General features: G+C 38.8%; 2 protein-coding genes across 4 annotated transcripts in view; one reads left to right on the top strand and one right to left on the bottom strand.

Annotated features, from left to right (window-relative positions):
• aimp2 (aminoacyl tRNA synthetase complex interacting multifunctional protein 2) overlaps positions 1–1,098 on the bottom strand; it is a 7,042-nt gene extending 5,944 nt beyond the window's left edge. The window contains exon 1 of the mRNA XM_043711376.1: positions 928–1,098. Within this exon, the coding sequence (XP_043567311.1) occupies positions 928–1,035 (108 nt within the window). The 5' untranslated portion in view covers positions 1,036–1,098. The remainder of the gene's footprint in view (positions 1–927) is intronic.
• Positions 1,099–1,208: 110 nt separating this feature from the next.
• The window catches only part of pms2 (PMS1 homolog 2, mismatch repair system component), a 37,399-nt gene continuing 23,440 nt past the window's right edge, over positions 1,209–15,167 (top strand). The window contains exons 1-7 of one of the 3 annotated variants that reach the window (XM_043711373.1): positions 1,209–1,481; positions 2,609–2,738; positions 5,396–5,535; positions 7,137–7,223; positions 9,502–9,604; positions 10,187–10,370; positions 11,651–11,818. In XM_043711373.1, the coding sequence (XP_043567308.1) occupies positions 2,638–2,738; positions 5,396–5,535; positions 7,137–7,223; positions 9,502–9,604; positions 10,187–10,370; positions 11,651–11,818 (783 nt within the window). In that variant the 5' untranslated portion in view covers positions 1,209–1,481; positions 2,609–2,637. Of the gene's footprint in view, positions 1,482–2,608; positions 2,739–5,395; positions 5,536–7,136; positions 7,224–9,501; positions 9,605–10,186; positions 10,371–11,650; positions 11,819–15,167 lie in introns of those variants that run through there. The other 2 variants (XM_043711374.1, XM_043711375.1) reach the window with 2 other exon arrangements.

Raw genomic sequence — 15,167 nt, 5'->3', positions numbered from 1 at the left:
TTTTTAGAATACAGTTGAGACACTGAATTCCTAGAATGATATTACAACTGTTAAAATTCATACTCAAAATACACTTCCTTTCAGACATTAAGATGAGACTCCATCTGCCCCCTCAGGTAGGTATAAACGATCCTGCACCAGAACGTGTGGTACTGGAAAAGCACAGCAGGTCAGGCAGCATCCAAGGAGCAGGAGAGTTGATGTTTCAGGCATCAGCACTTCATCTATTCTCCTGCTCCTTGGGTGCTGCCGGACCTACTGTGATTTTCCAGCGCTACACTTTTTGACTCTGATCTCCAGTCTTCACTTTCTCCATAAAAGGTCCTGCGTTATTTTGAACAGAACGAAAGCTATCTCCAATAGCTTGACAATATTTATTGCTGAATCAACATTCCAGAAGGCTAAATTTGTGCGAGTTTACCAAGTGTAAACTGACTAGTGCTACGAAAGTGACATTTCAAAACACTTCAGGCCACTTCACAGGATGGGAAATAGAATCATAGAATCCCACAGCACGGAGACAGGCCCTTCGGTCTACACTGGTCCATTCCGATCAAAATGCGCCGTGGAAAACTTAAGTCTTCCTTTCTCTTACTTCTCTCTATACAACGCTGTCAAATCTGCTGAGCATCTGACACTTTATTTTAACCCCCCCCCCCCCGGAACCCTGGTTAAATTTGTGCTATACGTTGAAGGTTTCGGGATGTTAGGGAATTCGCAAAAATATGGTGGGATTCTACAAATTCATTCTCGTTATTGGATTTCTGATTATTACATAATAATGACTATTCATCTACTGTCTCTCAGTAAAAACACAGTCTATCATATCAAAAACTTTCATGTGGAGGAGGCCCGAGAGGGAGTCGGTGGAAGGAAGAGTCCTGGGCCCGTGAGGAGCGGCTTCACCACAACCCGCGACATCCATACCTGAGCATCCGTAGTGCCTCGATGAATATTGGGCACCTTGTACATGCAGGTGGGCAGATCAACGGCTTCCTCACTAAGGACATAAGAATTTACTTTGTACATCTCCATTACTGAAAACCCAAGCCGGCCCAACCTCACTTACAACCTATCGCAAAACCTCCCATCATCCCCCGCAGCCTCAACACGGTCTCTGATTGGATAGTGCGCACGTCAATCAAATGAGCACAAATACAACTGTTTGATTAAATAATCTTCAATAAAATTTATCGACTTACTTTATCATAATTAAGTTCACTGATATGTAATAAAAGGCTTTATTTTTTTAACGCAGTTCATAACGGTCGACGGGCTCTCGGTGCATTATGGATCTTGAAGTTTGTTGACGTGGAGTGCCCGCGTTGTTCCTTTGAGGACTACATTTCCCAGAGAGCAATTGGACTGCTGGCTCGCGCGGACGGGCGATATCCGTTCGAAGGGAGAGATGAGCGGCGGGTAATTTGTGCTGGAGAATTTTTGTTGATTGCAGTCGTTTTGTTGGGGGCAATGGAAGCCTGGTGAGTCCCAAAGAATGGAGGCCGGAGCATTGGAGTAGCTTCATTGTGTTCAGTGTCTGGTTGTGGGTGAGATGACAGTGACCCGCCGTGGCTCACTGGGTCGCGCTCCTGTCCCTGAGTCACAGGGTTTCCTCACTCCCGGACCAAAAGCTGGACTGACACCCAATGACGGGAATAATGCGCTGTCCTCTTTCAGGTCAGGCGTTTTTAAGACCAGGCCTCGTCCACTCGCAAGTGGGAGTAAAAGTTTCCACGAAGTTATTTTCAAGAAGAGCATGGAAGTCTTTACTGTCCGATCAACATCACTAAAACACTTCATTGGCTCACTATCACTGCTGCTAATGGGAATTTGATGTTAGTAAACTGCCTGCTGCATTGCAACAATGTATGAACTTAGGAGAGTACTTCCAGGTGGCTGTAAATGCTTTTGGATGTCTTGTGGCTGTGAAAGATGCCATAGATATGCAAATGTGTCTTTCTTCTCCACTCATCACAAACCTAAGCTTGACCAAAACTCTACTTGCATCAAGGGAGTGAGGTCAGAGTGACTGCCCTTGGCATTGAGGCCATTTTTGACGAAGGAGTAAATGGGAATCGGGGGGGGGGGGGAACTCTGCTGTCAAGAAGGATGGTCGTTTTGGTTGTTGGAGATTAGTAATCCCATCTTTGAGACATCTCTTCAGGAGTTACTCAGAGTAGGCATTTTTAATCAACCTCTTCAGAGATTTTATGATACACCTTTGGTTAGGTAGATTAGCCATGCTAAATTACTGATAATGTCCAGGCATTATGTACACTAGGTGGATTAGCCATGGAAAATACAGGAGTATAGGGATAGGATGTCTGGGTGAGATGCTATTCAAGGGAATGGTGTGGGCTCGATGGGCTGCATGGCCTGTTTCCACACTAAGTATTCTATGACCTCTAGAATAGGTGGGACTTTAACTCTGGCCTCCTGGCTTGGAGGTGGAGACACCACTGCACCATAAGAGCCCTACTTCTTCACAGTAGAGTCCGAGGCCCACCCAACCATCTTCATCAACAAAAATGCCTTCCTTGCTTCATCAACAACTATCCCACCATTGTAAGATTAAATTGTATCTCTGCTCTGTTTACTACAATTCTAGTGGCATATTTTCTGAACCAGCTTCCAGAAATGGGATCCAATTTTGAATTCTCCAAACTCTATCTCAACTGTTCAAACCAATGTTTGGCTCTGTCTATCTGGCATCTTTTTGTTCTCTGCTGCAAACAGAGGTAAGGAACCGATGGAGGAATGAGAGAGAGGATGCTAAATTCTCACTGTTGTATGAAGATGTTATTTGGAGAGTGAAATATTTTCACAATCTGAGGCTAGTATGGAAATAAAATTGGACACTTTTTCTTTATTTTCTGCCTTTACATTCTATGTTTTGGTTTATTTTTGAGTTTTAATATGACGCTGAAGAGTGGTGACACTGTACACTTCACTGTATTTTGGAGCAAGATACACATGATAATAAATAAGTCAAATCAAATTAAAAAGATATGTTTGCTGATGATTTGTTCAGCGACTCCTCAGATGCTGAAACAGTTTATGTCCAAATGCAGCAAGAGGTGGACAGTATCTAGACTTTGGTTGAAAAGTGGCAAGTAATATTTGTGCCACACAAATGCCAGGCAGTGATCATCTCCAATGAGGCAACCGACCATTGCCAAATGACATTCAATGGCATTGCCATCACTGAATCACCCATTATCAAGATGCTGAGAGTTAACATTGACCTGAAGCTAGACTGGTAAAGGTATTATCACCATAGTTCTAGAGGACCATTGGGTTTTTCTTTCATTAGAGATGCCTGGTCATGGTTTAGCCTGAGGGTCACCACGCCTCAAGTAAGGGGTGAGGTTGAGAAGGTGGGGCCTTCATGGTCGTCTCAGCCAGTATGGGAATTGAACCCATGCAGTTGACATAATTCTGTATTGCAAACTAGCCATCCAAACTAAGCTAACTGACTCTCACATTCCAAAACTAATTATGTAAATATAGTGGCTGTAAAAGCAAGGCAAGGAATCCTGCACTAAGGGTTCACTTCTTGATTCCCAAAGTCTGTCCAGGAATGTAATTGAATATTTGCCACTTGTCTGGTTGAGTACAGCTCCAATAACACTTCAGAAGCTTGAAACCATCCAGGACAAAGCAGCTCAGTGATTTCCACCACTGATGCTCAATTGCAGTAGTGTACCATCTAAAAAATACAGTGCAGAAGTTCATCAAGGCTTCTTAGCACATTCCAAACCAATGACCAGTTCCACATTGAGGGACAAAGGCAGCAGATACATGGGAATACCACAATTGCAAGTTCCTCTCCAGACCACTCACCATCCTGTCTTGGAAATCTAGTGACATTTCTTTAGTGCCACTGGGTCAAAATCCTGAAATTTCGTTCCTAATGGCATTGTGAATCTACCTACAATCCATTGGCTGCTGCAGTGAAAAAGACAGCCACTTCTCGAGCAGAGTTATGGATGGGCGATAAATGCTGGCCCAGTCAGCAATACACAAATCCCATGAGTGAATTAAAAAATAAAGCTCTGTTTGCTCATTAGCCCTTTGCTCACGGATCTACACTGCTTCTGGTCTCAACAACACTTTTATTTTAAAATTTGTATCTTTATTTTGAAAATCCTCTGTCACACTCTTTCCTATCTCTTAATCTCTGCATCTCCATAGTCCTCTAAGATGATCTTTCTTCTGCAATATTTCAGTTATGGCCGCATACATCCAGATCTTCTTCGCGCTGGAATTGGTGACTGTTTCTTCAGCTGTCAAAACCCTTTATACCTCTCTACACTTCCCTTAATAACCTCCTTAAAGTCTTCCTCTTTGACTAAGCTTTTTATTATTTATATCTTTCTTTGACTTTGTCTGCATTTTTTGTTTCATTAAGCTCATTAAAATACCTTGGGAAATTTCAATATGTTAAAGATACTTTATGAACGGAAGTTGTTGAATAGACCTCAACGCATTATCTAGTACAGCAGATCCCTGATTTACAAACACCTGACATATGAACTCTTGTACATAAGAATGTGACTTCATACAGGGATGTAATTTTCAAGATCAGACATGTGAACATTACTTGTACTTACAAATGACTCCTTTATATTGTCCTCCATTGTGTTTCGACTTGTATATAAATCAACTTGTGAATGGACTCCAGAATGGAATCCATTCACAACCCGGGGAATGCCTGTACTGAAGGGAGTTCTGCACTGTCAAGCCTGCCAGCTTTGGGATGAGATGTTAAACTGTTATGTACTTTCTCCAGCAAATGCCAAAAGATCTTGTGGAAAAGAAAAAGTATGGAGACTTACACTGTTCTAACCAATATTCATTGCTGTAACAACACTACTAAGAACATAGTTAGTGGCCAATTCCCTTGCTACTGCATTTGCCTACTTGGCAACCGTAATAGTATTCAAAAGCTCCATGCTGATTGTGAAGTATTTTAGGTTGCTTGAGAATGTGAAAAGTATTTTACAAATGGAAGTTTGTTTTACTATTTTATCGCACTGCTTTATGCTGAAAACTAGATTGCCTAGATCAGGAATGGAATGGTGAGGTCACTATGCAAAAATAAAGTCTTCAGGTCTGTTTCCAAATAAATTATAGCCCCCTCTTGCAATATTGATCTGTCCTTCATGATGTGAAGTCCTAGTGACAGGTTATTAGATGTGAGACCATATACCAAAGTAATTTATCAGATTAATGAAAGTAACATGTATATTTTAAGCATTCTCAAGAAGTCTGCATATAATCCAGTATCAAAGAACAATTGATATAGTGTGTATTTGCTTGTTAATTGTATCATATTTGACAATGTGTATCATGTGATTTTGTTTCAATACTATTCAATTTTCTATTGATTTAGCTCAGCGCCTGCAAGAGTCATCAAGCAAATTGACCGACAGTCAGTTCACCAGATTTGTTCAGGGCAAGTTGTGTTAAGCCTTAGCACTGCTGTAAAAGAGTTGGTGGAAAACAGTCTGGATGCTGGAGCTACTAATATTGGTGAGGACAAAAATGAATAATCCCAACCTGCATGTCTTTTCAACAGTTTACCTTTATATCCTGAGCAGGAAGTAGCTCTTTCAAGAAACTAGTAGGATCAAATTAGGTTAATGACCTCTCTCTGTGATGTACCATTCTATGATTTTAAAAAAATGTTGTTCCATGTTTTCTACACAACTGTTTTGAAGAGATCCTCTTTGTTCCTTAGTTATATATCAGTTGACAAATTGGCAAATGCCAACATCAGTTTGCATTTTTCAACTTTAATTTTTACACAATTCCCCATGGTACTTAACAAAAGGGGCAGGAGCTTTAGATGAGGGATATGGGAAGTGATTGAAGGTGCAGTCAAAGTGAATTTTGTGGAGGCTCTTGAAACTAATCGGAGATTTAATAAGACAGAATTTTAGGAAATAAATTATAGAGCACCAATAACTGAAATGTGGAGACTTAATTTAAAAATATAACATGGCTTTCAAATGTCACGTTAGCATCTTAACTCTTATTAACATTTCGATTTAAAAAAAAATCCTGAGGTTTGAAAGCTGCATCTTTTGTATACATTAGCAATTGGCAATTTCTTAAAGATTGCATTTGTGGCCAGTTCTGCTGCTGAGTGGAACACTGTATGCATTTATACAATTAGAGAGATGCTTATAATCTCCCGGAAGGAGAAAGTGAGGTCTGGCCTAACCTGCTGTGCTGTTCCAGCAATAAAGTTTCAGCTTATAACCTCCCATCCAGCAGCTCAATCAACCATGGTAGCTTGTGATTACACCAAAAACACTGAGTCCAAAGACAGCTTTCTACAGCAGTCTGAGTGGCAGTAGCAATTACAGTTATGTTAATTCAGCATACACAGTTATAATAATTAGCTGTCCAATTGTTTCAGCAAGAAGAATGCTGGAGCAGTTAAAAACTCCAGAGTTCCAGAGTGGTTCAAATTAATAACTCCATAATTGACTGGAACTTTATAAGTCGTAAATACTAAGGTGAATGTACCATTACAATTATGCAATTTTCTAACTTACAATTATAATAAACATGTGCTATTAGGCTGCTTGTGCCCTTATAGCAAGGAATAGAGGAGATGGCAAAACCAGCAACTTTGTGTCTGAAGGTGGATATTGTAGGCCATTTTTAATGGTACTACTCTGTATCATGTGATGGTATCACACAGTTTGTTTCATAAGATGCCTCCATTAATGACAAATTATGACAGCACTGTTTGGTGTTTAAGTATTCACAGTAATTGCATCTGAGTTGCAGTTTGTTCATTCAATAATTGGTACTACCGCGGATTTACTTAACACAACGTGAAGGGCAACTTGACAGTTCTAGTAATGGCAAATGATTTTCAGTACGAGCACACTTTAAGTACAGGCATATGTTCATGTAAATATAAACTTAAGTAGTGAATAAACTGTATTTTCTATAAAGGACAACCATTTGCTAGTACAGCACTGAACAGCTACCATGTGAAAAACCATTCTGGCTGTTGCAGCTGAATCTTTGACTACATTCAAGATGACACGCATCCACACAAGAAATATCTAATCCTTTAATTTTTATTCCCAGAATTTATGTTGTATGTTTTTCAGATATCAGATTGAAAGAATTTGGAGCAAATTTGATTGAAGTATCAGACAATGGGGATGGAGTGGAAGAGAAAAACTTTGAAGGGCTGAGTAAGTTTTGATTTTGGACTGCTGGCCTTTATATGCAGAGATCTGAAGTATAAGGATGCAGATGTTGTGCTGCAGTTGTACAAAACCCTGGTTAGACCCCATGTTGAGTACTGTGAGCAGATCTGGGCACCACACTTTATGAATGATATATTGGCCATGGAGGGAGTACAACATTGTTTACAAGAATGATACTTGGACTTCAGGAGTTATGAAGAGAGATTATACAAATGAGCCCTTTTTTCTCTAGAATTTACAAGGGTAAGGGAATCTTAAAGATATTAACAGGAAAAGACAGGGTAGGTACAGATAAACTATTTCGTTTGGTTGGAGATTCTAGGACTGAGGCATAGTGTTGAGAATTAAGGCCAGACCATTCAGGAGTGATATAAGGACGCACTTCTGCATTCAAAGGATAGTAGATGTTTGGAACTTATTCACTAATGGCAGTGGATGCTAACTCAGCTGTTAATTTTAAATCTGAGGTAAATAATTTTTTGTCAAGCAGATGTATTAAGGGATATGGGCCAGAGACAGATTTATGGAGTTAGGCCACAGAACAGGAGGAAGTGAGGACTGCAGATGCTGGAGATCAGAGTCAAAGAGTGTGGTGCTAGAAAAGCGCAGCCAGTCAGGCAGCATCCAAGGAGCAGGAGAGTGCTGTCGATTCTCCTGTTTCTCGGATGCTGCCTAACTGGCTGTGCTTTTCCAGCACTACTCTCTAGGCCACAGATCAGCCATTATCTCATGGAATGACAAAATGTGTTTGAAGGGCTGTCCGTCTGCTGTTCCTCTGTTCCAATTTAAAAACAATTACGATTTCTGAGTGATAAATGGCAAGCAACCCAGGCTTTTACATTTGATGGTTGTTAAAATGTGAAGGATCCCTTAAATTTAACAGTCTTTGATCAAATGTTCCAGCCAAACCTGATAAACTGTTGTCTTCAAAGACATCTTCACTCAATTTCATTTGCCACTGAAATTCAAATTTCATTCTAGTTAGTGTTTCATGTGATAGATTGCAGCAGAAGTTGTTCTCCCAAAGCAATCAGTTGCTTGCAGTTAGACACTGATGACATTGCTTATGAAAATGTTCATTGAGGCCTGTGTGTTATGTATAACATATATAAAGTGAGTAGAGTTGATACATTAAAATTGTCCATTCAGTCGTGAATGTACCTAATTTAAAAGATCTGCTTGTAGATTTTATAATATGAAATGTTTAAGATTGTTGTGAAATACTTTAATTATTTCAGTTAGTTTGCAGTAGAGCTGTACCCCAAAGATCTATTAGGGGATGAGGTTAATTGAAAATGCTGAAACTGAGATGAAACTTCATCACATCCCAGTTAAATTCAGATGTTCTTAAGACTAAAGTAGACAAATAAATAACTTATAGTCTTTCCCAAAGTGGTTATGCATATGTTACAAGATATACTGGCAAAGGATATAGGAAGGAGAGTTCAAACAATTAATTTACAAAGTCAACTAGTCATCAAGTGCTAGTAACTATTGACATTATAAAATTTAATTGCATGTTGATATGTACAGTGGGAAATATTGAAGAAAATAGCAGTTCAAAGATTATGAAAATAGGAAGTAAATTTTGAGAGGAGGAAATGTACAACTAACACAAGAATTTAAGTACGTTTATGGATTAGTAAACTTTAATTTGTGATGTAGTCTTAAAATGTAGTGAATTCTGTTGTACACACTTTCAAGAATCAAATAAGCAATTGACTATTAAATAATAAAACGTTTTGTTATTACTGTGGAATACAATACTGACCATTTAGCACTTTGATTTGGGTTTTAACTCATCCTGAACTCCTATTCAAAGTCTGATAGTTACTGCTGCAAGGGACTTTAATGGTGAGAGTTTAGGAATCTGAAACTAGTTCCTGGTAAGACTATGATGTAATTTGCCAAATTGTGATACTGAATGGATTTAGTAAGTTTAAAAGTTAAAAATTGTGCCTTTCTTTGATTTGAGAAAATAAATACTGTTTAAATGAAAAACTGAGACATGAACATAAATGTCGAAGAGACGTTTACATTGATCCTGAGTGTAAAAGGTAACATCAATATTCCTCATCTTGGTTATGTTTTGAGTGAATTCTAATGTCAGATTTAAAGCTGGAATAATTTGTGAGTTTGAAAATTTTAATAGTTTTGAAAGATTTGTTAGTGAAATGTAAAATTTTGTCTAAACATAATTGTGAATCTGAATTAGTTATTGTAATTACATTTGCATATCAATATTTGTTTATTGATTTGAAAGCACTGAAGCATTACACTTCCAAGTTGCAAGATTTCTCCGACCTCTTACACGTGGAGACCTTCGGATTTAGAGGTGAAGCTTTGAGCTCCTTGTGTGCTCTAAGGTATTATACCTTCAGCATTAAATAATGTTGCACTGTTAATGTGATCAGCATTATTTTTGTACTTACAGACTGTTCTGTTGGAGAATTTTGTGAAATACTAGAGGTGACAGGCTGTGAGGTAAAACCACCTTTTATGTCTATAAACATTTTTTTTATTGAAATGAAGATGATGGATACCAAGGTAGGAAATGATAGACTGGTAAGGGTGAATGTAGACTTTGACAAAGAAATGTGTATGAACTGCATTTTAAGGGAGGATAGAACAGTTCAGCTTCTTAGAGAGTGACTTCCAAAGAGCTCGTCCAATGCAGCCGAAGGCTCTGCCTCAAATCATAAAAGGCCAGAATCATAGATGCACAATATTTAGGAGTGAATATAAACAGTCGGACTTATGAATGAGAACAAGAGTTCGGAATTAAAATTATTTCCTACATTATAAAAATGAGTGCATCGTAAGTGCTTTACTAGGTGTAGTTTGGAGTATACATATTATTTAAATTCAGTGGTTTCGTTGTGATTTAATTTTAAGGGATCTAGCAAGGCCAGATTATGCAGTTAAAGCCGTCCTTTTGTTCTCACCAGTGACCTTAGTATCGTGACATGTCACAAAAATGCCAAGGTTGGAACTCGCCTTGTTTTTGACCATAATGGGCAAATCAGTGAAAAGGTGCCATATCCTCGACAGCAAGGGACAACAGTTACGGTTCAGCAGTTGTTTTGCACATTACCAGTCAGGCATAAAGAATTTCAGCGAAATATTAAAAAGGTGAGTTTGTTTTTTATTTCATTTTTCATGAAATACATTCCAAGCTGCCAGCGCTCTATATTTTATATATTTACAACTCTTCCCTAGGTTGATTGGGTAGCTCCCAGTCTCCAATGCAGTTAGGAGGGTGAGATAGTTAAAGGACTGGAATTCTGATATTTATATCGTTCAGCAGTGACATACTGCCGGTAACAGTAGTGGCTAGAACTTACAGACAGTCAGAAAGAGTAGTAAATGTCAGAAATATGCAATATCTTTATATTGCATATTTCTGACATTTACTACTCTTTCTGACTGTCTGTAAGTTATAGCCACTACTGTTACCGGCAGTATGTCACTGCTGAACGGTATAAATATCAGAATCTATAGTTTTTCAAAGGCGGGTTCTTCCAAATAATTCTGACCAAAATATATATGCAATATCTTTATATTGCGTATATATTTTGGTCAGAATTATTTGTAAGAACCGGCCTTTGAAAAACTATAGATTTATTAAGGGTCTCATTGCACTTTTATTTGTATTTCCATTTCAAGCATGTTTGGTTTTTTTAACATTAGTTTCTGAAATAGAACGGACCATTCGGCCCAAAAGATCTGTGGAGGTGTTTGTCCTCCAAACAAACCACTCGCCCTACTTAGTCTAGCTCTATCAGAATAACTTATTCTGTTCCGTGTTTCCTTGTGTTTATCTAGCTTCATCTTAAATGTGTGTTCCAAGTATAAGCTTAGGTACTTCATTCTTCAGCAAGTTTTATTGCCCAGCTATAGGAAGGATGGTTTCAAAATGAAAAAGGTGTAAAAAAACAATTTACAAAGATGTTCCCAAGACTGAAGGGTTTGAGGTGGATAGGCTGGAGCATAGGAGGCTGAGGAGTGACCTTATAGATGTTTATAAAATCATGAGGGGCATTGATAAGGTAATTTGCAAGGTTTTTTCTCCAGGGTAGGGGAGTCCAAAACTAGAGAGCATAGGTTTAAAGTGAAAGTGGAAAGATTTAAAAAGGATCTGAGGGGCAACTTTTTCCACACAGAAGGTGTGCATATATGCAATGACCAGGTTGTGGGAGGAAGTGGTAGAAGTGGATACAAGTTAAAAGACAGTTGCACAGGTGCATGGATTTGAAAGGGAGGGAGCGTTTAGGAAACCTAATTGGTGTTGATCAGTTAGGCCAAAGAGCCTGTTTGAATGCTGTATGACTATAATATTCATCCTGTACTTAAAAAAAAAGTTTAATCTTCAAACTGCACTTCTATAAAACTAATTTTTTTTTGTTAAAAAGGAATACAGTAAAATGGCACAGGTGCTGCAGGCCTATTGCATAATTTCTGCTGGCATACGGATAAATTGTACGAATCAGGTTGGACAAGGAAAAAGGAACCCTGTTTTTTGTACCAGTGGATGCACCACTTTGAAGGAAAACATCAGTGCATTATTTGGATCAAAACAGGTAAAATATTTATATTACATCTGCCCAGTGCAGAAGTTGAATATTTAAGGATCCCAAGTACACCAGCAAAACTCCCTACTCTTTGAATAATGCCTTGGGATCCTTAAATAATCAACTCAACTGGCATGAGGGATCTTGTTGTAAATGCCTCATATTTGAGCAACAGGGAGTACTCACATGGCAGAGCATGGTCGCCTGTATCAGAGCTAATTTCATTCCTACCTTGTTGAAGTTGGTTTCTCCCAGCTAATTCTTAACCTGCTTATCCTTTTTCATACCCAACATAAATTTTGTGATACAGTCATCACTGTCCCCCAAATGTAACCCCGTGATCACTTGGCCCACCTCTTTTTCAATAACCTAGTCCAGAAATGCATCCTTTGTCATTGGTCTACAAACATTCTGCTATAGAAAATTCTCTGAACAGACTCTCGGAAATTTTGCCTTTCTTTTATTTTCACACTACTATCCTAGACTATATTCATATAATTAAGTCCACCATTATAACTACTTCATAATTCTTCCTCTTCCCTGTAACTTGCTTGCAAATTTGTTCATCTACATCCTTCCCACTAGTTGATGGCCTATAGACTACACTGAGTAATATAATCGCATATTTTTGTTCCTTAGCTATAGCCAAATAAATTTTGGCCTTGACCACTCTGGGATGTCCTCTGTCTCCAGAACTGCAAAGCTTGCCTTGATCAAATACATCGCCAACCTTTCTTTTAAACCCTTCCTATCTTTCCTGAGCACAAGTATATCCAATAATATTCAATACCCAGTCTTACCCTTGACTGGGTGTGCATTATTGCCCGAGTATCATGTTGCTACATGGCTATCTGCATGTATAATGCACCAGCCTTATTTTCCACACACTACACATTCATGTACACACCTGGTAACCCTAACTTAAGCTTTATTATTTTCCCCGTTACACTGAACCCTTCCAATATCTTATTCTTTCCTACTTTAGTAGTATTTGTCAGTTTCTTAATATTATTTGCACAGTGGTATCCCTCTTTAATATTACTTCCTGGCTCCCACACCAGTATCCACTTCAAACCCTTAATAATGCTAGAAAAATTACTGTACAAGAAAATTGCTTCTGGCTCTGTTTAGGTTCAACCTATCTGGTCTGTACAGATCCCATTTCTCCTGATTCCAGGGTTCCAACAATCTAAAACCTTATATCCTGCAACCCTCCAGCCATACATTAGTCTGTTCTTTTCTCTTTCATGTGATACTGAGAGTAAGTTGAAGATGTGTACTTTGAGGTATTGCTTGTTAATTTCCTGTCTAGCCTATGGTTAGTTCCCGCATTTGGACCTGCATCTCTCTATTGCCTATGTTGTCGGTACCTTGGAACAGAATACACATCTCAGTTGTCCAAGCTGATCTATTATCCCTCCATCTGTTAGATAATAAAATCTACTACTGAGAAAAGAAACAAGATTCACGAGCTGCTTACAACACCTCTTCTCTTGTCACTTAAATATAAGGAATTTCATTTAAATAATTCATTTAACCTTTACTATCAAAATTTTTATAAAAATTCCCCAGCTTGGATCAACTTATTCACTTTGGATAAAAGGAAACAAAGCTACATCGATTAGCTGAATGCAATGTACAATCCTCAGGAAATGTCACAGTTTGATATTTTCCTCACTTGTCAGTGATCCTAACCTACTTCACAATCCTAACCGTCTGCTTCATTGTAATGCTGATCAGTTCACACTTCTCCCTATCTGTTTCACAAAGATCCTGATCTACTTTACTTCACACTTGATGGATGGTGTTCCTTTATTGATCCTAATCACTTGTACACTCCTCCCAGTCTGCATCACATGCTCCAGACCTGCGAGTGCAAAATAACCTGCATGCTTGCCTGTGAAGCAGTCGGGAAAGAGTGTGAATTCAGGATCTTTGCAAATCTGATAAGGAAAAGTGTGAAACAGATCAGCATTACTGTGAAGCAAATGGGGAACAATGTGGAGCAGTCTTAAAATAAGTTGGAATTTTTTTTATTCATATTGATATTGTATGGGGTGTTTATTCTTTTTAGCTTGTGCTTGCGATGCGGGCTCTAGCTGGGAGAAGTGAATGTGCTTGAGATGGTTAGATGCCTATTTATGGGCAGTTCAGGACGGGTAGTTGCCCCTCCGGGCAGGGGGTGAGTTCCCCTACTCAGCGCTATTGGCGCTTTATATGTTGGTTTGTTTTCTGGTTTTTGTTGTTTTTTATTTTTAATAATTTTGTATGTTTGTTAATTGTAGTGGTTTCAGTTTATGTAGTTTTTATATTTGGTGGACCATGCGACACTAAGGCTCAGCAGTTTGTGATTCGGGTTCCTCCTCTCTGGAATTTAAATGTTATTGCAGAAGATTATGGCTAATGATTTGATTAAATGGTGTACCTGGAATATCAAGGGAAGTCATCTTGAGTCTTAGAAAGGAGAAGGTGGATATTGCTTTGTTACAGGAAACACATTTGGATGGCAAGGAGCATCTGAAATTACAGCAGAATGGCTTTGACTGAGTTTATTTTTCATCATTTAATAGCAGAAGTAGGGGAGTGGCTATATTGGTTAGGAAAAATCTCTTATTTAAATTGTTAGAATGTGTTAAAGATATATACGGGAGGTTTGTAATTCTTAAAGCCTTGATAAATGGGGAAGAATATGGTATTTTAAATGTTTGTTGTCCCCCAGCTCATCCTCTTAAATTCTTGGTAGATGCTTTTTCTAAACTGATAAGTCTCAAGTCTCGGCACATCATTTTAGGAGGAGATTTTAACTGCCTCATGGACCCCACAGTAGATAGGTTGCCTAAAGGTCCCTCGAAACCCTCTGCATAAACTAAACAGTTATTGGGTTTGTGTGGGGAATTAGGGTTGGCGGACATCTGGAGGTGTCTCCACCCTACAGGTAGGAATTTCATGTTTTTCTCCAAACCGCATAGATGTCACACGAGGATTGATTTTTTTGTGACCCCTGCGGTAACCCTGGATCTGGTGGCATCCTGTACGATTGATAATATTGCAAAGCAAAGGCTATACGAGCATGATGACAAGCCAGGCAAATACTTAGCATACCTTGCCAGAAAGAGAAGTGCCCCACAAACCATTACAACGATTAGGGAAGGGTCTGGGAAGGGTCGGATAGCGCTTATTAAGATGAATATTCTCCCTTGTTTGCTATACCCTATATGGATGCTCCCCCTGATTTTCAATAAACAAACACTCAGGAGACTGAACGGTTGGTTCAGTTCCTTTATCTGGCGCTATCCGACCCAACCATGAGACTGGAAGTGCCTCCCATCTTTGGAGATCTTGTTTAATTTTTTCAAAT

The sequence above is a fragment of the Chiloscyllium plagiosum genome, chromosome 21, assembly GCF_004010195.1.
Source record: "Chiloscyllium plagiosum isolate BGI_BamShark_2017 chromosome 21, ASM401019v2, whole genome shotgun sequence".
In the NCBI taxonomy this organism is placed as follows: domain Eukaryota; kingdom Metazoa; phylum Chordata; class Chondrichthyes; order Orectolobiformes; family Hemiscylliidae; genus Chiloscyllium; species Chiloscyllium plagiosum.
Note: the sequence above shows the minus strand (reverse complement) of the source record. Positions and strands in the feature narration are given on the sequence as shown.